Source organism: Balaenoptera acutorostrata, chromosome 20 (assembly GCF_949987535.1).
Source record: "Balaenoptera acutorostrata chromosome 20, mBalAcu1.1, whole genome shotgun sequence".
In the NCBI taxonomy this organism is placed as follows: Eukaryota; Metazoa; Chordata; class Mammalia; order Artiodactyla; family Balaenopteridae; genus Balaenoptera; species Balaenoptera acutorostrata.
In genome coordinates, this window is record NC_080083.1 from 43,152,469 (window position 1) to 43,177,062 (window position 24,594).

General features: G+C 55.5%; 2 protein-coding genes across 2 annotated transcripts; both read left to right on the forward strand.

The window, feature by feature from the left end:
- The first annotated feature begins 7,077 nt into the window (after positions 1 to 7,077).
- KRT19 (keratin 19) lies at positions 7,078 to 10,779 on the forward strand. The gene is made up of 6 exons (XM_007177617.3): positions 7,078 to 7,581; positions 9,101 to 9,183; positions 9,411 to 9,567; positions 9,877 to 10,038; positions 10,151 to 10,276; positions 10,408 to 10,779. Exons 1-6 carry the CDS (start codon positions 7,162 to 7,164, stop codon positions 10,660 to 10,662), a joined length of 1,203 nt encoding a protein of 400 aa, XP_007177679.1. The 5' UTR covers positions 7,078 to 7,161; the 3' UTR covers positions 10,663 to 10,779.
- Positions 10,780 to 16,037: 5,258 nt separating this feature from the next.
- On the forward strand, positions 16,038 to 20,412 carry KRT15 (keratin 15). The gene is made up of 8 exons (XM_007177618.2): positions 16,038 to 16,532; positions 17,362 to 17,444; positions 17,528 to 17,684; positions 18,160 to 18,321; positions 18,407 to 18,532; positions 18,710 to 18,930; positions 19,382 to 19,407; positions 20,086 to 20,412. Exons 1-8 carry the CDS (start codon positions 16,038 to 16,040, stop codon positions 20,178 to 20,180), a joined length of 1,365 nt encoding a protein of 454 aa, XP_007177680.1. The 3' UTR covers positions 20,181 to 20,412.
- Positions 20,413 to 24,594: the final 4,182 nt, after the last annotated feature.

Genomic DNA, 24,594 nt, shown 5'->3' on the forward strand with positions numbered 1-24,594 from the left:
CTGGTTGAAATGACTTTCCACTGTCTTCAGGATAAATCAACTCCTTGGCTGAGATTTACAGCCCCTGTGACTTCTTCCCTGGCTTCGCCCCTGCCCCACATGCCCCCAACTGAACTGAATGTCCAATGGCCCCCGAGTTGGCCCCAGTGATCCCACCCTCCCAGGACCTCCTGCCTGATAAACACCAACAGGTCTTTCAGCCTCTTGCTCGAGGGTAGTGCCTCTGTGGAACATCTCGCTCCCAGGCAGAAATGAGGGCTCCCTCCCTTTGCCCCCCTCCCCGCCCCCCCGCTCGTGCGTGGGAATTCCCGGCACCCACACACCCGATTATACTGATTTGTTTGAGGTCCACATGCCTACTGGCTCAATAGTTTTATATATATATATATTTTTTTTTTTTAAAATAAATTTACTTTTATTTTTTGTTTATGATTTTTTTTGGCTGCATTGGGTCTTCGTTGCTGCATGGGGGCTTTCTCTAGTTGCAGGGAGCGGGGGCTACCCTTCGTTGCTGTGCGGGGGCTTCTCATTGCGGTGGCTTCTCTTGTTGCGGAGCACGGGCTCTAGAGCACACGGGTTTCAGTAGATGCGGCACGTGGGCTCAGTAGTTGTGGCTCGCGGGCTCTAGAGCACAGGCTCAGTAGTTGTGGCACACGGGCTTAGTTGCTCCACGGCATGTGGGATCTTCCCGGACCAGAGCTCGAACCCGTGTCCCCTGCATTGGCAGGCCGATTCTTAACCACTGCGCCACCAGGGAAGCCTGACTCAACAGCTTCAGAACGGTGGCCCATGGAGTGGCTACTCCCTCCAGCACCCCTAGAAACTCCCCCACAAATGTCTCCCATGTGCTCTCAAGGTGGCTGCTGGTTGCAGGCTCAGGCGGGGGTCACTCCAGCTCCAGCTCACCCGTCCACGTGCACTACCTGGGGAGGCTGGCTGCCCGACGTGAGAACCCCCAGGTCCCCACCAGAGGGTGACACCGGGTATTCCTAAGGTTTCCGATCCTTGGGGAGCCAGAACAGAAGGGACCTCCCCCCCAACCCCCGGGTCCAAGTCATCCGAGCTGAAGGAGCCCTCCTGCACCCAGACTCTTTCCAAGTCCCTCTTGAAATGTTCTGTCAAGGGACTTCCTAGAGGTCCAGTGGATAAGACTCCGTGCTTCCACTGCAGGGGGCGTGGGTTCGATCCCTGGTCGGGGAACTAAGATGCTGCATGCCACGTGGTGTGGCCAAAAAAAAAAAAGAAAAAAGAAAAGAAAAGTTCTGTCGCCTTCTCTTCTTTTCCCTTCTCACCCTCTTGCTTCATAAAGAGGGAAAATTAGAGCAAAGGACCCAGGGGTAGGGGCAGGAGCCTAGAAATCTTTTGTGGGGGGCTCTTTTCTCCCCACATCTACCGTTCCTCTTTCCAAAACTTCCTCTCTCCTTTCCTAACCCAAGACTAGAATGTCAGAGTGTATGAGTGGGGACACAGAGGTCGGTGTTGTGGGTACGGGGAGGGGAAGAGGGATTTACTGTATTAAATATGGCCAGTTCTAAATGTCCATCATATAGTGTTTCCTAAGAAATTATTTTTAATTAGCAATTAATCATTTTTAATTAACTAGTAATACGTAAATACATCCTTGTTGTAAAAATTAGAATAGCAGAGACAAGCCTGGGTTCCCCTGACTACTATCCTTCAATCAGCTTCTCTCCAAGGAAATCTCTGTTGTCAGTCTGGTGTGTTTCCTTCCTTATTTATGTGCTTATGTGCATATTCATATGTACTTGTAGAAATATCATCTTTTAAGTGTAGGTCAGCATTAATTATGTTATATGTATTGCTCTCCCGCTGCTTTTATTTTACCCAGCAACTGGTTCTTTAAGATTCTTCATGTCACTAAATATTGACATGACTCATTCTGTTTAATTCTTCTCACATCATGTGAATGTTACATAGTTTACGCAACTGTCCCCCTACCTGTTGTTGTTTCCGTCTTTCCTTTATTACAAACAATGCTTCAGAGAGTATCTTTTTATATGCCTCCCTGAATATATGAACAAGGGTTCTTTGGGGTAAATGCAGAAGAGTGGAACTGGGGCTTGCAGGGTGTGTGGATTTTTTTAAAGAAAGACACTGCCAAATGGCCCTGCAAAGTGGTAGCTGCAACCTGCCTCCCACTAATGTATCTGTGGGAGTTCATTTGCCCACATCTTCCCCAGCACTTGACGTTATCAAACTTTGTAATTTTCCAGTCTAATGGGGAAGAGTGAATCTCCCATCTTCTCCTGGTTGCCCTTAGTTGGGCTGGGGATCTGGGAGGGGAAATTGGTGCTGTTTTTTTTTTTTTTTTGCCCATGGGTCATACTTTCCCAACTCCTACTTTATTTTTTAATTTTTATTTTATATTGGAGTATAGTTGATTAACAACGTTGTGTTAGTTTCAGGTGTACAGCAGAGGGATTCAGTTATACATATAAGTGTACATCTATTCTTTCAAGTTAACTTGGTGCTGTTTATAGAAACTTCTAGCTAGCCCTGTTCATAGTCCCATCTTCTACTTCTCCTTTCAGGGTCCCTGGTGCCCCAATTTCCGGGCTTCTGGGTTTTGTGTTGAAAATCTTCTTGCTTCTGTGGATTTCCTGCCCTCCCCTCCTCTGTCCCCTCCCTGTGCTCCCGAGCCCTAGGTCTCAGCTTCCTCTTGTCTGCTTTTAGTTACCATTTTCGAGCTTTAAAATTTTCGTGGCCATTTATCATCTTCTGTTGTCTCTTCTTTTATTCTTTTAAAATAGTCCTTTACTGTCAGCTTAACAGGGTTTTAGGAAGGTGCAAAGATTAATGTGGGTATTCAATCTACCACATTTAATCAAAACGAAATGTCTCTATAATCCCCTGCCAGACTGTCAGCTTCTTAGAGGCAGGAAAGGCTCGTTTTTACTTCTGTATCCCAGCATCTAGCATCTTGCCTGGCAATTAGGGGATAGGACTTGATACACTTTTGCTGAATGGAGGAGCGAGTGAGAAAGTATTGATAGCTGAGCATCTTGTGATGATGGTCCTTAGGAAGGGGATGTTGCTTAGGGAAGGGTTACCAATTTACATGACAGGCAAGTTCATGAAGTCTTGCATCCTTTTCCTTTCTGTCCTCCAGCTTACGACTTCTGTTCTGTTTACATACATGAGCCCATCTCCTCTTCAAGGCTGAACTTTGAATCTTGTTTGTATGACCCACTGACTGACCAAATAGATACTTGTGTATCCAAGCAGGGAGGACAAGTTGGGACCTTGGCAGGTGACACTATGCCTTTCCCAACTTGATGACCCTTTCTCCAGACCAGTGGAAGAAGTCACCTTAACCCCCAACTCATGAGAGGAGGGACAGTGTTAGTGGTTGGGACTACAGCTTTAGGGAGTTAAAGATCTGGGCTTGAATCCTGGGTCCACTATTTATTTGTGTGACTTTGGTCAAGTTAGTAACCTTTTTGAGCCTCAGTTTTTTGGTCTGTAAAATGGGGATGATAATACTTTAAGTCACAGGATTAGTTGAGATAATGTATACAAAGTGTTTAACCTAGAGGCTGGCCCAGTAGATGCTGGCTGTCATCATCATCACCTTCGTCATCATTATCACCTTTGTCATCGTTATCATCATCGCCCTTATTGTCATAGTCACACCATTTCGTTCTACCCAGGGACTAGGACTCTCACTTCTTTCCAGTGGTCCCCAACCACTATTTCATTTCCTCAGGGATGATGAAAACTTCCCTACCTTGAATCTCTCCCCTCTGGGAACTGCAATCTGCATTTGCTCTAGTGTAAGAAGCTTCTAGGGTAGGTCCAGGTGGAGATGCAGAGAGAACCGTTGGCCTCAGGACTTGGACACAAGTTAGCCATGTGACCTCAGGCGAGTCACTTTACCTCTCTGAGCTTCCTTGGACTGGATCAGCTTTTCTTGTGATATATGGATTATTAATAGGCATTACCTGACAAAAGACGCCATGGTCCAGTATATTTTGGAACTGCTGATTAAATGAAGTTAAATAATAATACTTACAATAATATAATACTTACATGTATATAATACATTATATACCATCAAATGATAAGTATTTATTGTGTTACATTGTTATTATTAAATAGTACATTACTATCTATCTAATTAGCATCTATCTAACCACTGAAACAACTCCAGGAACTAGATTGTTATTATGATTATTATCCCTGTTTTACAAATGAAGGACTGAGGTTTTCACAGCCTTTAGTACCGTGCATTGTGAATTTCCAAAAGGGAGTGGGGACAGCAGTGTTTCTGATCCTATCTGACAGTGGCCCCCCTTTCCCACAAGGGTGTCGTGGGGCTGCGGCTCTGCAGCAACAAGCGGGGTGGGGGGGAAAGCTGGGCAGTTTCCTCTCTGGGATCCCTTCATGCTCAAACATTCCCTTCTCATCACTGCTGACCCTGTGTGTCCCTCCTCTGCAGACTGCGGATCACCAGGCTGGAGATCAGGACTTGGGAAAGGAGCTACTCCGATCAGGTTCTACAGGTTCTTGCCCTCACTCAGCCAGAGGCAGATCAAGGACTCTGCTCGTGGGCAGTCTGTTTACCGAATGGGAACGGCAGCTTGATTCCTCAGTTCTGTCTCTGGGGGTGGGGGGTGGGGGTGGGGGGCAGACTTTACAGTTTGTTCTCTTGAGTTCTTGATGTACCAGAGAAGTGTTTAAAAGCCACACAACTCATGGTGGAAGGTGCTAGGCACTGTTCTGGCCAGAGTGGGAGCAGGGGACTGTCTTTGGAGTTAGCCTAGGATTTGGGGGGAAAGAGACCCAAAGGAGTTGTTTTGGAGCTGGGACTTCCTTGGAAGGGAGAGTGCAGCCTTTGTTGCACTCAGGAACCCAGGCCATGGGGCTGAGGGTTAAGAGGCTGGAAGCCAGAATCTGACACTCCTGGCTGTCCCTCTCGAAGCTTCTGTTTCCTCATCTGTAAAATGGGCATAAGAATACCTTTTCCACTGGGCTGCTGTGGGGATCCAATGAGATCTGAAAAGGCTTTGTAAATGGTACTACCCTGCAGTCAATTGTTCTTATGCAGTCAATTGTTCTTATGGCTTTGGGGTAGGGGGCTGGGACTCTAAGCTCTTCTGAAGTTTAGTGAACTCACAACCCGTTAATCTTTGGAGGAGAACTGTTGGTCCTATTCTTTGTTTCCTAATGCAAAGTCCCTTCCCAAACTCTCCTAACAGGCCACAGAAGCAGAGGTTCCAGCTGGGGGTTGTTGTGCTAGCAACTCTCTGGCCAATCTCCCCCTTCCCTGACCAGGAGCAGGCCTCCTCCTTAAGGCCAAATAGTGACTCACGTCAGATTAGCCCTGGCAGCTACAACCTTTGTGAAGGCCCAGCCACACCCTGCTTTCAGGGCCAGCCTTGAGTCTTCTTCCCCCTTGGAGCCCCTGGACCCACTTGCAGGTCTGATTCACTAGTTTAAACAGCCTCAGGCTGGCCTTCCTAGTGGCTCTGGGGCTGCTCCTGGGGGGGGGGGGGAGGGTGTGTGTGTGTGTGTGTGTGTGTGTGTGTGTGTGTGTGTGTGTGTGCGCGTGCAGGGGGGGTTTGCTGCCCCTGTTCCTGGATCAATTGGTGGCCAGAAGACAGTTTATTGGGGACAGGTTTCAGAGGCTGGGGACAAGTCTTCATCTAGCCACAGGTGACCCAGGTGATAATATGCAGAGAGGAGGCCTAAGCTTTCACAGGAAACCGAGAGTAACTGACCCATGTCCCTACCACCCTGTCTAAAGGGCACCGGGCCTCTGTCCTGAGATTTGGTGGCTGCTCTGACATAAGGATGCAAAGGAACTGTGGGGACAGTTCTGAGGAGGGGTGAGGTCCCTGCGGACAGGAACCGGGGTGAGGCTGCTTCAGGGCCCTGCAGTGTCTGGCAGGGGGGCCTCCAAGGCGATCAAAAAGGTGGGTGGAATTACTGAGCTGGATGAAGAACGGGGCTGGGGGTTGTGTGTGGAGCGGAGGGACTCCTTCCTCTATTATCGAAACTCTCCACGTTGTGTGTGGGCGCCCTCCCTAGCAATCCAGTCATTCATCCATGTACTGGGACAGGACTGCTGGCACAGGAGGATTCAGCCTCTGACACCCTCCTTGGAGATGCTCACAGGAGGGAGGGATTCCATCCTGTCTCTGGGCGGCAGGTGCTGAAAGTCTCATGGGCGAGTTACTCGCCTCCCTTAGGCTCAGATGCCTCACTACAGCATCACTTCAGTAAGTCTGTGTCGAATGCATGCTTTTGGGGTTGGAGGGTAGAGGGTTGTCCTGGTTGGGGGGGGCAGCGTGGGTGGATGGTTGGTGAGAGTACTGAGTTGGGGGTTCAGCTCCCAGGTGGGGTTCTGGCTTGAGCTCGGGATTCTGAAGTTGCCTTTTACAGTCCAGCTGCAGAACCCCTTCCAGCAGCTGTTCCCGGGAGCCTATTGTCACCTTGGGGCTTTGTATGGCCACAGCAGGGTGGGGCGGCTTTGTCTCAGGAGGCCTGGGAAGTTGCAGCTCAGAGCACCTCATGTGGGGGACTGAGGGGGGGTCAGGGTGTGGGTGATCCCCAAGGGGCAGGTTCTGAGAGGCTGTAATTCCTAGTGGGGCGTAGGAATCAGGTGAATGTACTTTGGGGGGGTTAATTTTGATCACAAGGAAGGGGCTCAGAATATGATGGGGGGACTCTGAGTGAGGGATCACTGGGGGCGCTGACGTCTCGGCGTGTACTATCAGAAAAACTATAATTCCTGGGGGTGGCAAACTCTGGGTGATCTTAATGGGGGAGGGCCAGCATGTGAATTGCGGGGATATCTAAGTGTGCGTGTGGTTGGGGTGAAGATCCGAACGAGTGTGCCAGCGGGGTGTGCGGCTGGGCGTCGGCGTGGGCTGGTGTGGGGCAGCTCTCTGGAGGGCAGGAACCTCTGGCCCCTGGGAGGGGAGAGTCGGAAGCAGAGCCGCCAGGAACTGACCAATGGGGAGAGCGCCCGTATTTGCACTCAGGAGCCTGCAAATTCCTGGGCCCTCAGATATCCGCCCGACACCGTCCCCCCTCCCCCGCCCAACCCCGGGCATAAAAGGCGCCAGGTGAGGACCTCGCCACTCCTCTTGCCGACTGCAGCCACTCCGACCGGTGTCGCCCGCGTCCTCCTTCGCCATGACTTCCTACAGCCTTCGCCAGTCGTCGGCCACCTCGTCCTTCGGGGGTCTGGGCAGCGGCTCCATGCGCTTCGGGGCGGGAGGCGCCTTCCGCGCGCCCAGCATCCACGGGGGCTCGGGTGGCCGCGGCGTGTCGGTGTCCTCCGCCCGCTTCGTGTCCTCGTCCTCCTCCGGGGGCTACGGCGGCGGCTATGCGGGCGCCCTGGCCGGCTCCGACGGGCTGCTGACGGGCAACGAGAAGGTCACCATGCAGAACCTCAACGACCGCCTGGCCTCCTACCTGGAGAAGGTGCGCGCCCTGGAGGAGGCCAACGACGACTTGGAGGTGAAGATCCGCGACTGGTACCAGAAGCAGGGGCCCGGGCCCGCCCGCGACTACAGCCACTACTTCAAGACCATCGAGGACCTGCGGGGCCAGGTGGGAGGCGGCCCGGCCGCGGGAAGTGCACCTGCCGCGGATACCCAGCCCCGCGGGCCGGGTGAGGCCCGAGGCGGGGACGGCGGGCGCCAGGGCCACCTCCCGGCCGGGGCGGGAGCGAGTGTTAGGATGGGGGAGGGCCCGCAGGGTGGGGCGGAGGGAAGCCGGCCGGGGAGGAGGGGCAGGACCACGGGGCAGGAAGTGGAGGCCTGGGGGGGTGGGCGGGGCGGGGAAGTGGGGGCGGCGGGTTAATGTGGGGGACTCGAGGGCGGGAGGAAGAAGGCGCGCCGGTCGGCTAGGCCTGGGAAAGGGGGGAGGAAGGAGGAGGAAGAGATGGGGCGCGCTGTGGGCTGCCCTGAGGTCTGGACCTGAGTCGCTGTGCAACAGGGAAATGCAAGAGTTTGGCCAGGGAGGAATCTGGTTCTCGCCGGGCCAGACCTGCCTTCTGCTGCCCCCGGTGTGAGGCCCTCTGCATTCCTTTTCTCCCGGCCGAGCGGGTCTGGTTTCCATCACGCTGAGGCTGAAGCCCCTCCCCCCGCCCAGGGGGCCACTAGGGACTTAGAGGCGCTCTAGGAAGAATGGGAGAGGCCAACTCTGGCCCGTGGTCAAGGAGGGACATATGCTGTGGCCCTCGAACTGGGTAAAGGAGAGACGAATGCTGAGCTTGTGAAGACCTCTGTGGAGAGGCCCAGTGCCGTGTGGGTGGAGACCCCAGGTCTCACCCACAGCCTCTTGGCTGGGGGGCCCTCAGGGTCCTTCAGGGTGGGGCTTGGTCTCTGCCCACAGGGAACAGCTCGGAGCTGGGATCTCGGTCCAGAAGAAATGTTTCAAAAGCCAGTGGGACATTTAACAGCCTCACACGTTGGGTCTCCAAACGCACAGTCCCCACAGCGTAGGCCTGGGCCCACCCTGTGCCTGGCGTGGTGCTGGGTGCCAGGGGCCTAGACCAGACCCGTAGATGAGGGAGAGCTCGAGATGTAAACAACGAGCGTAGTGCTTTCAAACTTTATAAACTGTGACCTACACGAGGGAATACGTTTTGCCTCAAAGAGGAGGCACAAAGTGCCGGCACGTAATACATGCTCAACAGAAGGCTTTCCCTTCCCTGAAGGCAGAATGTGCTTCGAGTGGGGGTCAGACCACAGGGTGACCCCTGTGCTCCCTGCGTCTGGTTTGCGGATCACTAGACGTTGCCTCCCTACGAGCATTTAGAGTTTCCCTGGGTGCAGGTCGTGGAGGCTTTTCCCCCAGGCTTCCCTCCCTGCCCTTCCCGTTTCCCCCTGGCTCAGCCTCCCTCGCAGTAGTTTCTCCTGCTCCAGCTCCCGGGCCTGGACCCATTCCAAGGCCTCCCAGAGAGCTGGGTGATGGGCAGCCTGGGGTGGCCGAGGCTTTGGTCTCCTGGCGGTGGAGGCACACAGGCACGCATACTCCTTTGCTTTTCTCTCTCCTCTGGGAAGAAAGTGGGTGGACAGTGCCCATATACTGCACTGGTGCCAACCTCCTGCCTTCTGCCTTCCAGATTCTTGGTACCACCATTGAGAACTCCAGGATAGTCCTGCAGATCGACAACGCCCGTTTGGCTGCAGATGACTTTCGAACCAAGTGAGTGTCTCTGCCTTGGGGGCTGCAGGAGCCAGGGCAGGGGAGGGGGGCAATCGCAGGCCCTTATGGGGCTCAGTGCCGTGGGGGGAATGGACTCTGCTCTCACCCACCCCAGCTGGTCTGAAGCACACCCCATCCCCCATGGGCCCCTGAACCCAGGGGAGGTGGGCAAGTCTTCAGAGGTGCAGAGGAAACGCTGGCCTGACTGCAACTCTTTCCTCTGAAAGGTTTGAGACGGAGCACGCCCTGCGAGTGAGCGTGGAGGCCGACATCAACGGCCTGCGCAGGTTGCTGGACGAGCTGACCCTGGCCAGGACTGACCTGGAGATGCAGATCGAGGGTCTGAAGGAGGAGCTGGCCTACCTCCGGAAGAACCACGAGGAGGTGGGTTTCAAGCTGGGCTTCCCATCCATCCCAGCCCAGCTTCCCAGAGCTGAGGACACTTTTTTTTTTATCCTGTATCCTCTGACCGTGGCCACATTTGCTGCACCCTTGACCTGGCCCTGAGTGTGTCATGTGGATCCCAAGGGTTCCAGCAGGGGATGGTGGTGACCCCGTCTGTACCCCAGTGCTGGCTCCTAGGTCTGCACCTGAAAACCAGTCCCCCTATGGCCTGGGGGATAGGGGAGTGACGTGGCTCAGGCCCAGCAGGCTCTGGGCCCTGACATGCCCATCTCTGCTGTATCTTTCTAGGAAATCAGTGTCCTGAAGGGCCAGGTGGGAGGTCAGGTCAACGTGGAGGTAGACTCCGCTCCGGGCATCGACCTAGCCAAGATCCTGAGCGACATGAGAAGCCAACATGAGGTCATGGCTGAGAAGAACCGGAAGGATGCTGAGGCCTGGTTCACCAGCCAGGTATGCAGGGGGAGGCAGGTGCCCCTTGGGGAGGTGGCAAGGAGAGCGGGCTTAATGCTCCCAGGCAAGGGTCTGCCTCAGCGCTTACTCCCTCTGCCTCCTCTCACTGCAGACCGAGGAGCTGAACAGGGAGGTCGCTGGCCACACGGAGCAGCTGCAGATCAGCAAGACGGAGGTCACCGACCTGCGGCGTACCCTCCAGGGTCTGGAGATCGAGCTGCAGTCTCAGCTCAGCATGGTATGTGTCCTCTGCACTGTGGGACGCACACTCGTGTCCTTGCGGCCTCGGGCAGCCCGGATGGTGGCTGGGCCCGTGCCATCGCTGGGCACCAGGCTCTGCTGAGTCTCCTTCCCTCTCCCTGCCCTCAGAAAGCTGCCCTGGAAGGCACGCTGGCCGAAACGGAGGCTCGCTTCGGAGCCCAGCTGGCGCATATCCAGGCGCTGATCAGTGGTGTCGAAGCCCAGCTGAGCAATGTGCGTGCCGACACCGAGCGGCAGAACCAGGAGTACCAGCACCTCATGGACATCAAGTCCCGGCTGGAACAGGAGATCGCCACCTACCGAAACCTGCTGGAGGGCCAGGACGCCTTCTACAACAACCTGCCCACCCCGAAGGTCCTCTGAGTCTGGCAGCCTCCTGGCCTTCCTACCCTGCTGCAGAGGAATTCCCCTGGGTAGGGGCATGGGAGGGGAGGGACCCTTATCCCTGGCTCTCCCCCTGACCTTCCAATAAAACTTTATGGCCCAGGGGAGGAAGGACGTTGAGTTTGTTATTTCAGCCCATGGCGGGGCGGGGTGCGGGGGCCAGACCTTGGCACTGTTTGGGTTTTATTGTTTAGGTTTCATTTGGACCAGAGTCCACGCTTTCCCAGGAAAGGGGAGGGAGGGCGCTCACAAACTCCAGCTGTTACAGTAATTCCTGTTTGCAGAGGTCTTCCTGTATCTCACCTGTTCCCTAAAACAAGGTTGTTAAATAAGCATTGCTCCCATTTTACAGAGGGATAAACTAAGGCTCAGAGAGGCGAGGTGGGTTGTTGTAATATATAACTGTTTTAACACATGGCAAAGGTGGGATTTGAAACTGGTTTTTGCTTCCAGATTTAGTTTTCATTCCACTGAACTCACCCCAAGGGTTGGTGTGTGTTTGTGTATCTGTAATTAATGTTTACTGAGCACCTACTAAGTGCTATTTAATCAAACAACCCTGAAAGGTAGTATGAGTTATATCCTATAGAGTAGGAAACAGGCTCAGAGAGGTTAAGTAACTTGACCAAGGCCACATAGCAACTACATGGCAGAGCTAGGACCAGAATTACATTTCCTGATTCTTAACCCACAGTGCCACCCCTGCACCCCGTCTCCTAGGATGACACTGCTTGTGCCATTTCCTCAGTACATTCCAGTCTTGCTCTGTGTGAAGGCCCCTGAGGCAGTTCCTCCTGACAGGTTTCTCCACCTAACTTAAGGAGAAACTGGGGCTTTGGGGTCAGGGGGCGGACACCAGCTCAGAACAGAGCTGTAGAGGGCGCCCTCGTAGGGGTGTGTGTGGGCATGCACTGACACCTCCTTCCATCCCCTGGCAGCCCTGCGTAAGCCCCTTACGCCCACCAGCCCATACCTGGGCCCAGAGCCTGGAATAGGACCCAGCTGTGACCCAGACCTCCCACAGAGACCCCCAAACTGGCTTGCCTGGGGCCCGTCCTGGGCCCCCAAAGGAATGCAAGTCCCAGCTTCCTGGTACAACTCTGCCCTTGGGTTGGTATGGTCCTGCCCCTGTGGTTTACAACTTAGCTGCCAAGAACGGAGGCCAATTAAAGGTAAATAAGTCCCACTTCCCCCAGCAGAGAGGTTCAGGCTGAGCGGGTCTGTTCAGGCCCCGTGGATCTGTCTGTGACAGCGGCCGACCCTGTGAGGGAGGGGGCTGAGTGAGGCGGAAGGTCTCTGGGGGGACAGATCGTCGCTCTGCCACCTGTGCTCAGCACTGCGCTAGGAGGCTCAGGACCCCGCCATACCTGGTGTTCGTCCTGAAGGGGGTGCTTTTCTCGCCATTTTCCGTGGAGCTTGGTAGGCTCATCAGTTTACTCCAAATCCCAGGCTGGTGACCCCAGAACCCAGCTCTTCCCGCTTCCCCTGCCGCAGCCCTGGGCCAGGAGCCCCTTCTGCCACCTCCCCAGCTATTCCGCTCTGGCCATCAGCACCTACAGACCCACTCTCCCACTTAACTTAGGAGGCCTTGGAGCTAGAGGCCAGAGGCCTGGCTGCACCCCCAGTCCCAGGCTGGGACTGCCCAGAGATATTTGTCCCCTGTTCATGAAAGCCTCTGTTGTCACAGCTGAAACCCTCCCCTGTGCCCCAGAGGCCCCTGGAATGTGGCTGTGAGGCGGGGTCTGGGCCTGATACAGGTGGGGCTGGTGACGGGGTCTCAGGTCTGGGTATCAGGAAGAAAGCTTTCCTTTGTGTGCGTGCGCGCGCACATGTGTGTGTGTGTGTGTATGTGTGTGTGTGCGGACACTTTTCTATCTCAGTCTGGGAGCTGAAACTAGGGGTACCGTGTTGACAGAAGCAGCTGGGATAGAGGGAAGGGAGCGAGAGGCAGGGGGAGGGGATTTGGGGGGGCAGGGTCTTTCCAGCCCTGCTGGTCATCATGACCACTTCAGTTTGCAAGCATTTCCAGTCCATCATCTTGCTCCATCCCCGTGAGTCAGACTGGGCCAACGTTATTTCCATTTTTCCAATTGGTAGACTGAGGCTCGGAGAGAGGAGGCTTGATTCCTCAAAGCCACATAACAAATAAATGAGAAATGAGGAATTCTCCAGGCCCCAGGGCATGCCCTCTCTCTGACCCTGGCATCTCCCTGGGGAGCGGAGGAGTGAGGGAGGATCCTAACATCTGTGGAGGTCCCCACTCCCCCTGTGACACTGAATGCTCACCATGGCCCTGTAGCTGGGGCCAGTGTTAACGGGGTCAGTGTTTTGTTTTTTTTTAATTTTTTTATTGTGGTAAAATACACATAACATAAACGTTACCATCTTATGCATTTCTCGGTGCACAGTCCTGTGGCAGTTCCGTGCGCTCACGTTGTTGTGCAAGCATGATTACCCTCCATCCTCATAACTCTTTCCATCTTGTAAAACTGAAACTTTATCCCCATTAAACCATAACTCCTCATTCTCCCTCCCCACCCCTGGCAACCACCATTACACTTTCTGTCTCTATGATTTTGACTCTTCTTAGTACCTCATGTAAGTGGGAAAATGACCCAATTTTAAGTCAGGAACCTGGCTCGGAGATGTTAAGTCACACCCAGAGGTGGAGTCCAGCTCAGGCTCTTTCCACTGGGCTGCATCGTCCCATCCCAAGGAGGGAAGGCTGGCTCTGGGGCAGCCTGTCTGCCTGCAGTGGGCAAAGGACAGAAACTGTCACAGCAACCCGGGCAGGCTGCCTGGGGCAGGGCCCAGGTCTGCAGTCTGGGCTGGAGCCAAATGGAGCTTGATCTCCGTCCTTGCCCAGCCATCACCTTCTGGTGCTAACGAGTAGACTCCGGCCACCCAGACCTTGAGCTCATAAGAACTGTTTGGACCGAAACCAGGGATTTGTGACTGGGGCAGCTGCTGCCTGGCCTGGGCCTGAGAGTGTAGGGAAAGCCCCCTTGAGGGGCTGCTGGAGGGGAGTCAGGGTGCAGAGAGAGGCTGGCTGGGGTCCAGCCCTCCCTCATCCCGGGGTGATGGCACGTAATTTTTCCCCGGGGTAATTGCTGGGGCCGTAATGTCTGCAGAGGCTTTAATGAGCTATGGTTGATCTGAGTTTGATTATTTTTCTTTCAGAGGAAAAGACAGTATCCTGCCACCCACGAGACAATACCTCACTGTCTGGGCCCAGCACTCAGAGGCTGGCTTACTGTGATGCCGGGCAAGGAGAAGCCCACCCCCACATACAAGGAATACTCCACTACCCTTGCTCAGGTGCAGGAATCTGGGGTCTGGGGAGGGGAACACCTTCTTTTCCTGTCTCCTGTTTGAGTGGCGGGGGGAGCGGTCAGAGGACCCAGTGAGTCCTGGCGATGCCCTCTTACTGGCCGTGCCACCTTATGCAAATCACTTCCCTCTCTGAGCTGCAATTTCATTTCTTCTGAAATAGGGGCAGGGATCATCTTCTTAGCTGAAAGGAATAGAGGAGGCGTGGATGCAGAAGTGCTTTGTAAACTGTGAAGGATGCCGTGGAAGTAAGAATTTACTGTTATTAGAGCAATAATAACAATGACCTGCATTGCCCAATAGGTGCTGGTTATGGAAGAATATGGCAGAGTGTGACGGTCACTCACAGGGCAGATCTGATGCCCAAGGACAAAAAAAAGTCCCCCCAGGTGATGGTACTTGGGAGTCCTAAGTATTGGACGTGCACCCCACTATCCGGCGCCTCAGAAGATGGGGAGCAAGGAGGAGGCAGGATGGGGGCTCTTGGGCCTCAGGGCTTCCCCGTAAGTGGGAGCTGAGAGTGCCCGTTGCCACAAGGAAACTGAGACTTGAAAGGTACCGTGTCCAAGGTTTTCCAAGCAGTGATGGGTAGAGCCAGGCTTGAAGCCAGGTCCCAGGGAATCCAGAGCTCCGTCAACTTCACGGTGCTGCAGCTGTGGTCCAGGAATCCTCCTCCTGACTCTCCAGCCTGGTCTTGCTCACTTCCCCACCCGTGGCTCTCTCTAAACCCCGCAGCCAAAGCCACAGGGCCAGGCCACGCCTCCAGTGGCACTGCCCACAGGTATCAGGTATCCCCGGAGAGCGGGCCCCTGAGCTGGCGGCAGAGAAAAGGGCTCTCCTGAGTGTTGGACTCCCCTCTCCGGCCTCAGCATCCTGCTCTCTGAAGCGGTGCCTTGACCTTCCAGATCTCCGAGGTGTCTTCCAGCCCGCCCACCAGGCCCCTCTATCCCCTCCCTCCTCATGGTGCTCAGGCACGTACAGCTTTCTGGATCGGGTCCCTCCCCAGCCCCGTGGTGCTTGACAGGACAAACAGGGTTAATCTAGCCCCGCTGTGCAGCGACTTGCCTCTCCCTGGAGAAAGCAGGGGCTTTCTGGAACTTGCTCCCATCTTATCTGCAGAGGTTTGCCCCAACTCGTCCCAGGAGCAAGCAAAGGTTCAGTGACATGTAGTTGGCAGGTGGTGGGATTATCAATCAGCCCCTTGTCAGCCCTGAGCACACTGGCTTTTGTGAGGATGCCAGTGCCATGGGGCTGAGGGCGGGGGGTGGGGGGGAGCTTGAGAAGAAGGAGGGGGACTGTGGGTGGGGGAGGAGAGGAGGAGAGGGGTCCATTTGGAGCATCAGGGAAGTGACAGATGCTGGCCCCTCCGGTCACCTCAGCTGGAACTTGACTCAGGATCCCTCTCCTGTCCTCAGTCTATCCCCGTGGGCCCTGCATTCCTCTGTGTACCTCTGCCCGCCAATCCCCAGAGCCCGCAGGCTCGCACGTGGGGTCTGTGAGAGGGACCACACAGGGCAGCGATGGAAAGTGGATTCTCAAACTGAGAGCAGGGAGCCGGCCACCTGCGGGCAGCAGAGAAGTCCAGCGGAGGGTGGAGTTGGCCTGAGCCTCTAAGAGTGCAGGCGGAGGCCTGGCAGATGTGATGCGAGTTTGCTCCTTTCGATTTTCTCCTGGAGTGTAGAGATGAACCTGTAATCCAAGTGTTAAAACCATGGCCCGGGGCAAAACACCGTTCATTCTGAATCATCACTTTTGTTGCATTAAAAAAAAAAAAAAAAAAGAAAGAGAGAAAAGAAAAACCCCATACCAGCCACGTAGAGGTGTGCAGGTAGCTGTGTTTGTCAGGAACGCAGAAGGAGTTGGCTTCCCTTTGGGGGAGGAGACATGGTCCCACAACACCCTGGGAGGGGTATATAAGGAGCCTGGGGCTGGGGGTGACAGGCGCAGCCCTCGGTTTTCAGCCCAGCTCACACCTCCTGCCAGCTTTGCTTGTGCCGCTGAGAGCTCAGGGCTGCTGCCTGGCCATGAGCACCACGTTTCTGCAGACTTCTTCCTCCACCTTTGGGGGTGGCTCGACCTGGGGGGGTTCCCTCACGGCTGGGGGAGGAGGCTTTGCTGGGGGGAGTCTCTATGGGGGAGGTGGGAGCCGCAATATCTCAGCTTCTTCTGCCAGGTTTGTCTCCTCGGGGTCAGCAGGGGGCTATGGGGGCGGCTTCAGTGGAGGGGCTGGTAGTGGTTTGGGTGGAGGCTTTGGAGGTGGCCTTGGAGGTGGCCTTGGAGGTGGCTTTGGTGGTGGCTTTGGTGACTTCGGCGGTGGCGGCCTCCTCTCTGGCAACGAGAAGCTCACCATGCAGAACCTCAACGAGCGCCTGGCCTCCTACCTGGAGAAGGTGCGCGCCCTGGAGGAGGCCAACGCTGACCTGGAGGTGAAGATCCGCGACTGGTACCAGAAGCAACGGCCCACTGAGATCAAGGACTACAGCCCCTACTTCAAGACCATAGAAGAACTCCGAGACAAGGTGAGTCCCCGGGTGTCAGGGAGAGGGGAGCAGGTGGCTCGTGCCAGCTGCCTGGGGGAAATCCTTTCCTTCCCAGGTAATGATGTGTAACCTCGGCAAACTTGGAGCACGGGGAATGCGTTCCAGGTGTGGATACCTGCAAACATCTGCTCAGCCTGGCAGTGCTGGGGATCCTGGCACGCTGGTCTCGACCAGTAGGGGCCGAGGTGGGGGCAGTGCTCACTCCCTGCAGGGCTTTGCCTAGAGCGTTCCTTTGGTTTTTTTTGCAAGAACGGAGGTGTAGAGATGAATCTCAGGTTCTAGGAGTCCAGAACGCCAGGACTGCCTGCCTCACCCTTCGAATGTCTTGGGTGGCAAAAGCACTGTTGGACCTTAGGAGACCTGGAACTGGGTATGGGCTCTCCTAGCCACTCACTCACCCTTCACTCACCTGCACCAGTTTCTGCAGCTGCCCTCCAGTTTCCCCCCTGACTGGAATGTTCTGTAGATGCATGGCTGTGTTAAGGTGTGCAGGAGGCTGGCGACCATGAGTTGTTTACAGGGGAGGCTGGTGGAGTACCCCCAAGAGGGCACCCTCTCCAGGCCAGGCAGTTTCCACAGGGGGTTCCCTGCAACCCTGGCTCCTTGGTCCTTCATGTTCTGGAGACGAGGAGGGTGGCTTGGGGCAGACCAAGTGGTGGCCTGGACTCTGCCCCGGGGTCCTACAGGCTTCCGTTGCTGGTGTCAGAGGGGAGATGTTTAGTGAGGGGTCCCGCCTGGGGTGCAGGGCGGGGAGAGCAGCAGGGAAGAGGGAGGGGTCCTCTAGAAACCAGCTCCCTGTCTCCTGCAGATCCTGGCGGCCACCATCGACAACTCCCGGGTTATCCTGGAGATTGACAATGCCAGGTTGGCTGCGGATGACTTCAGACTCAAGTATGCTCCCTCTGCCCCGTCTCCCGACTCAAGCGGCCCAGACCCCTCACCCTTCCTCACCTGGGTTCCCTCTTCCTTTCCAGGTATGAGAACGAGCTGGCCCTGCGCCAGAGCGTGGAGGCTGACATCAACGGCCTGCGCAGGGTGCTGGACGAGCTGACCCTGGCAAAGACCGACCTGGAGCTGCAGACTGAGAGCCTGAACGAGGAGCTGGCCTACCTCCGGAAGAACCACGAGGAGGTGAGAGCCAGGCAGTGGCTGGGGCTGATGGGACGCAGAGTGGGGCCTCTGGGGTCTCCTCATAGTTGGGGGAAGGGCTTCGTGGTTCAGATACGCACACCCCCCAACACAGGGGTCCCCAGGGAGAGGAAGGGGCACTGTCGACCCAGACCCCTTTTCTCCTCTGATCCACAGCCAGGCCAGGCGGCCAGTGGGCACTGCTGTCCTGATTCGCTTCATGAACTCACACAAGGGCCCTACCGTCTTGAGGTCTTCCCTCGGCAGGACCTAGAGAGGAGGAGGGACCCTTAGTGCTGAGGGGCTCGTGCGATCAAAACTCTTCACGCGCAGTGGGAAACAGGGGCCCGGGGTGGGTACGGGGCAGAGCCAACGTCAAGTGGTGAGTTAGGGATGGAGCCGGGATTGGCACGTGGGACCCCAGACTCGGCTCTGGCTTCCGCCCTCTGTCTCTGAACGGGCCCCACCCACCCTGCAGGAGATGAAGGAGTTCAGCAACCAGCTGGCCGGCCAGGTCAACGTGGAGATGGACGCAGCACCGGGCGTGGACCTGACCCGCGTGCTGTTGGAGATGAGGGAGCAGTACGAGGCCATGGCGGAGAAGAACCGCCGGGATGCCGAGGCCTGGTTCTTCAGCAAGGTGGGCCTGACCTGCCAGCCCCGCTCCAGCTCCCTGAGCTCCTGGGAGGCCCGTGGAGCTCACTTGTCTTGTGCGTGACCTACAGACGGAGGAGCTGAATGAGGAGGTGGCCTCCAACACAGAGATAATCCAGACCAGCGAGACGGAGATCGTAGACCTGAGACGCACGATGCAGGGGCTGGAGATGGAGCTGCAGTCCCAGCTCAGCATGGTCTGCCTCCCGCCCCACCCACCCCAGCCTCTCCCACCCTCCATGGCTGTGTAAGCCTTGGCGTTCCCGAGCTCCCTTTGGGGGTGTTCCTTGCGATCCGTTCAGCCCCTCTCCCCAGGCCCTCGGCGGCTTCCTGTCTAGCCTGATGTGACGTCTGTTGGTCTGCTGCCCCACCAGAAAGCCGGGCTGGAGAGCACGCTGGCGGAGACCGAGTGCCGCTACGCCCTGCAGCTGCAGCACATCCAGGGCCTCATCAGCAGCGTCGAGGCCCAGCTGAGCGAGCTCCGCAGTGAGATGGAGTGCCAGAACCAGGAGTACAAGATGCTGCTGGACATCAAGACGCGGCTGGAGCAGGAGATCGCCACCTACCGCAGCCTGCTGGAGGGCCAGGACTCCAGGCAGGGGCTCGGGTGCAGGGGGCAGTGAGGGAGGGGCCAGTTGTGGTTGAGGGGGGAGAGTCATCTTAAGTGCAGCATCTACAGTGAAAAGAGAACAGAACAAGGAGTAAGAGGTTCTGGACTCTGCGCTCTGGTCTTTGGCCGTTACCTTGGGCAGGTCATGTCACCTCTCTGGACCTGTGTGCCTTCTGTAAATGATAGCAATTGGGCTCGTGGTCTTGGATTTAAGGCTGGTTCCATTTCCAGCATGAAATAGATGGGGTGTTATCATAGATCAGAATTGGTGTGCTTGGGGGTGGCTCTCAGGATGTCCCAGGCTTTAGAGAAGTCAGATGTGGGAGTGAAGGTGGTGTGAGGGCTGGAGAGGACGGCTTAGCTGTCTCCCGGGGACTCCTGTAGGCAGACCTGAGCTTTTGTCCGTTCCTTACATCTGCTTCCCCCTCTCTTTCAGGATGGCTGGCATTGGTACCAGAGAAGGTAAGAGGCTTCACTCTTCTTTTTTTTTTCTGGCCACACTGGGCGGCATGTGGGATCTTAGTTCCCCGACCAGGGATTGAACCCGTGCCCCCTGCAGTGGAAGTGTGGAGACTTAACCACTGAACCGCCAGAGAAGTCCAAGAGACTTAACTCTTCCTGAGTTGAGGGGAGAGGGAAGCTATTGAAGCCACAATTCTTCTTGGAATGGGGAGCAAAGTGAAAGAGGCCAAGCAACCCAATAGGGTGGGGACATGCCCATTCCAGTAGGTACCTCTTCCCCAGTGGGACCCCTCTATCAGCCCCAGGTAGGGTTGGGATTGAAGATTTACTCAGAACCTTCCAGGATGAGTAAGCTTTGTCCAGGGCATAGCCCCCCAACCCCTGCCTCCCCCCCACCTTCATGCACTTATGGTAAGATGCCCATGATTAATTTCTGTTTATGTACAGCTTAAAAGCCCTAACATTCTTGCTCAGTGCAGAGCATACCTGCCGCTGCCGCAGCCAATCTCTTTGACGAGTGATTCAGCACCAGTCCTCCTGGCAACTCTGGGAGGATTGGCCAATGGCCATTATCAGGGGTGCTGTGCAGTTCTCCCAGAGCTCAGCCAAGGTCCTGGCCCCTTGGGAGGGAGGACAGGGAGAGTCTCCCACTCTAAAGCTTGCCTCTTCTTTCTACAGCCTCCCTGGGAGGTGGTGGCAGCGGCAAAGTCCGTATCAACGTTGAGGAGTCAGTGGATGGGAAGGTGGTTTCTTCTCGAAAGAGAGACATCTAAGTGCCCAGCGCAGGAGAGACACCCCCTTCATCCCCACCCTCCCCAGGCTGAGTGGACAGCTGGCCGGAGGGACCAGAAAAGCAAACTCCAGGCCCTGCCTTCAGAGGGTCCAGCTCAAGGGGTCCCTCATCTCCTAGTTGGGTGCTTCACATGCTTTCCCGGACCCCGCTCCAGCTTTCCCACCTCCCTTAGAGCAGGGAGGTGCAAGAAACAGCTGTATTGTGTAACTAGCTCATAGATTGTACCATGTCCATGCAATAAAGAATTGCTTTTCCTTTTGCAAATATCTCTTGGTAGTATGTCCAGTTTTTCTTGTTGGTGGCCTCTGAGGAAGCCCAGGGCCCACATGCTGCCATCTGCCCCTGACTTTGAACTCGTCCCTGCGTGGTCACTCTTTGGGTTACCTGGAGCGCCTGGGACAAATCAGGTGGCTCAGATGACTTGCTGTCTTGCTTACCCCATTTAGTGATCACGGAAGCAGGATGCGGGGTTCCTTAGAGCAGTGTATTGTACTTAGCACAGGGCTGGACACATGGACTAATCACTTACTGGATGGTTGACTGAATAGATTGTTCTGGTTCGCCACTGTATGGTTGGCACTGTGCTAGGCACACCAACCTATGGGTCTCATTTAATCAACTGCCGGTGGTCAGGATTTATTATTCCATCTTAGAGATGAGGGAACTTAGAGAAACTTACAGATGAGGAAGTCAGGCTGATGACTTGCCCAGAGGCCTCGTGGATGGATCGTAAGCAGTAGGGCTGGGGCTGGGCCCCACACCTGTATGACTCCAAGACCAGGGCTTGTTCTGGGACCCCAGGCCCTGGTTCTTCACAGCTCATTGCCAGGACCTTCCTCCTTGCTTCTGGCCCTCACCATATGTACCCCCTGAACCTCCCCTCTTTTCCAGCCAGGCACACCTGACCTCCAGAGCGGCTGAGCCAGTTCCCCTCTCTGCCCCCCTGCAAAGCTGGTCCCCATCCCCTCCGAAGCTGCCATCTCCCCACAAAGCACTGAAAGTGCCCAGAGGGAAAAACGCCAGCTCCAGGAAGTCCTCCCTGATTTCTCCAAGCTTAAGTCCAAAGCAACATCAACCCCTACTTGCCCTTCTCTGGCTAAATCCTGCTCCTGCTCTCCTGTCAGCAGTCTCCACCTGAGGGCTCACTAGAGCAGCGATATCCATGCACACATGATTTGTTGCTTCTGGTTTGAGGCTATTTCCTCTGGGATTCATAGCCCCTGATAGAGGGCAGGGAATGAGGAAGTGGAGAACTCTGGGTGCCATGGCTGGGCTGGGCTCCGGTGAGGATTGCGGGGAGAGGGAGAACCGGTTTCTTTGTTCTGCTGGGAAGAGCAGGTAGGAGGTGCCGCTGTTCTCCTTAGATTCAGATCATTTGGGAGGAGGGCCAGGTCCTCTGAGAGGGAACCCATAGGTCTCGCTGGGTACAACTCCTCACCCAGCAGCCATGGCTGGAGAGAAGGTGGCATCTGTTCTTTCTGGGGGAGATTTAATCTAGAATGTGTCTCCTGAGTACACACTTTGAGGCCAGATTTCCCTGGGGCCGGAGGAAGGAAAGGGAATTTATTAAGTGTCTGCACACTGACAGGCTCTGGGCAGGGCATTCGATGGATGGCATCTCATTTACTCTCCAGACAGCTTTTGAAGCTGGGGGTCAGACTTCAGCGGCAGTTTTCAGAAGAGGAAACCGAGGCCCAGGGAAGCTGAGTCACTTGAATGAAGCCATAAACTAGGAAATAGTGAAACTGGGTTAGGGACGGTCTCTCTGATTCCAGACCTTTGCTTTTCCCTGGATGCCATAAAGGTGACAGAAGCTGGCAACACCTTCCTTAGAGGGTGTGCTGGTCTGAAACCCATTTCTTTTTTTTCTTTTTTTAAAAAATATTTATTTATTTGGTTGTGCCAGGTCTTAGTGGCAGCAGGCAGACTACTTAGTTGCTGCATGCATGCGGGATCTAGTTCCCTGACCAGGGATCGAACCCAGGCCCCCTGCATTGGGAGCACAGAGTCTTATCCACTGCGCCAGCAGGGAAGTCCCTAAAACCCATTTCTTAACCTCTAGGGGCAGCCTGTTCAAGTGTCACACAGCCATTACAGTCAGAAAGGTTGTCGTCACATGCCACCTTGGTCTCTCACGCTGTGGTTCAAGCCCAGAGCACCAGGTTCCATGTCCCCAACATCCTGGGATCAGCCAGGCTCCTTTTGGGAACTCTCCGACCCCACTGAGGCCGGGCTGCTGTTCCTGCCTCGCCGACTTCCGGGCCTCTGTTGAGAGGTCTCAGGCCTTCTAAACAGCCACCGAAGAGTCTTCTTTGCTTGCAAAAATAACCACATCTGCAAAGGTGCAGGGTGTCATGGGGGCTCAGCCCTCATCCAGTGAGCCTTCTCTCTGGGCCAGACCCTGAGCTGGGGGTGGGTGGGAAGGGGAGGCTGCTTCTATCTCCCCCGAATCCCCATTCCTGCTCTGCTGGGATTCAGGGACAGGCTATCAGAGAAGCCCTTGGAACCTGCCAAGTCCTGTGCCCTGCCTGACCGTGGAGTGAGATGCCCACACCTAGGGATAGCTCATGCCTGGCTGAGCCCTTAAATCATCTTCGGGGCAGAAACAGCCCGTTTCCTGCCCCTGGATGGAGGTGGGGCTGGCTTTCCAGCCAATCCGGGAAGCAGGCAGCAGGCCTCTCTCCTCCCCACAGAGAGGACAGCTTTGGGACTAGGGATTAGGGCCCCGGGCGTGTCCTGTGTTCAGGCTGGCCTTCCCAGAGCAGGCGTGGGGCATGCCCACCCCTCTCTCCCCGAGGACTTTGGTCCCTGTTCTCCTCCGGGTCTCAGTTTCCGCATCTTTAAAATTTTTATTTATTTATATTTATTTTTGGCTGTGTTGGGTCTTCGTTTCTGTGCAAGGGCTTTCTCTAGTTGCGGCAAGCGGGGGCCGCTCTTCATCACGGTGCGCGGGCCTCTCACTATCGCGGCCTCTCTTGTTGCGGAGCACAAGCTCCAGATGCGCAGGCTCAGTAGTTGTGGCTCACGGGCCTAGTTGCTCCGTGGCATGTGGGATCTTCCCAGACCAGGGCTCGAACCCGTGTCCCCTGCATTGGCAGGCAGATTCTCAACCACTGCGCCACCAGGGAAGCCCGTTTCCGCATCTTTAAATGGAGGCGTCTGACTGGATGAGATGATTTTGAGGTTGTCTATGAGCTGCTCTGCGTCCTGGGACCTCTGAAGGGAGCCTGGCCTGTGGGATCTGCGACAGCAGGGGCTGTGTCTGCACCCTGCACTGCTGAGTCCTCAGAAGGGTAGCTCAATAAATAGTTGTTGCACGAAGGCATGAACTTTCTTCTCTTCTGCTCTTTCTTGCCTTAGACATGGCTCTGGACATTCGCTCATGTCTTGGGCATGTGCCCACCTGGGGGTCACCTGTCCCTCCGTGGGCAGCTGGCGGCACGAGGGGAAATAAGGAGGTGGCAGCTTTTCCCATGAGATTTGCAGCTGGGGTGACCCCACTTGATACCATTCCTGCTAGATATTCCTTCTCACCTAAAGCCAGCAGACAGCGTGTCTCTGAAACAGCTTCTCGGACGGTTAGCCAGAGCTCCCCTGTGCCAGGAGCAGTATTTGGAGGACAAAGCCCTTGTCCTCAGGGAATGTAAGACTGAGTGGGGGAAATAAGATAGGAATGCCACCAACTGTCACATGTCTGGTTGCCGTGGGTGTCGTGCTGGCTGCAGAGACCAGAGAGGGAGGCGAAGCAACGAGCTGGCCCTGGATGGAGGAGGCCCAGAAGAATCCTCCGACGGGTCATCTAACAAGGAGAAGCTCGCATTTCCTCATTTGTAACAGGGAGGGAAGAGTAACCTTCCGCCTGCCGGGAGCTCCTGTGGGTCAGGTGCTTCTCAAATACTAACTCATCGAATGCCTATTTTTCAGTTGCGGTCACTGAGGCACTGAAAGGTTGAGTAACGTTCCCAAGGTCACACAGCCAGTCTGTGGCAGAAGTAGGGTTGAAACAGGTCCACCTAATTAAAAGCCTTTGCTGGCCTCGCTGGGGTTTCTGGGGAACCCTGGTGGTATAAAAGGGATTTTAGAAAGCTGATTATGTAGAAACGTGAAGCCCTGAGGCCCTGAGGCTAGTCTGGAGAAGGCTCCTGAGGATTGCTGTGTCAAGCAGGTGTCTCTGAGGGTGGAGGGCTGCCAGAGGGCCCGGGTCCACCGTCTGGGGTGGGTCTGCCTTTCACAAGAGACCCTTCCCCTGGGGGGGAGCCTTAGGACCCTTTGGGAGGTGGTCAGCCAGCCTGGGCTCCGGGCCCCCTGTTGTCCAGGGAGAGAGGGAAGGAGGGAGGAGACTGACCCAAGATTCAAGCAAGGACCGCTGGGTTAGGAGCTGGGGGATGAAGTCT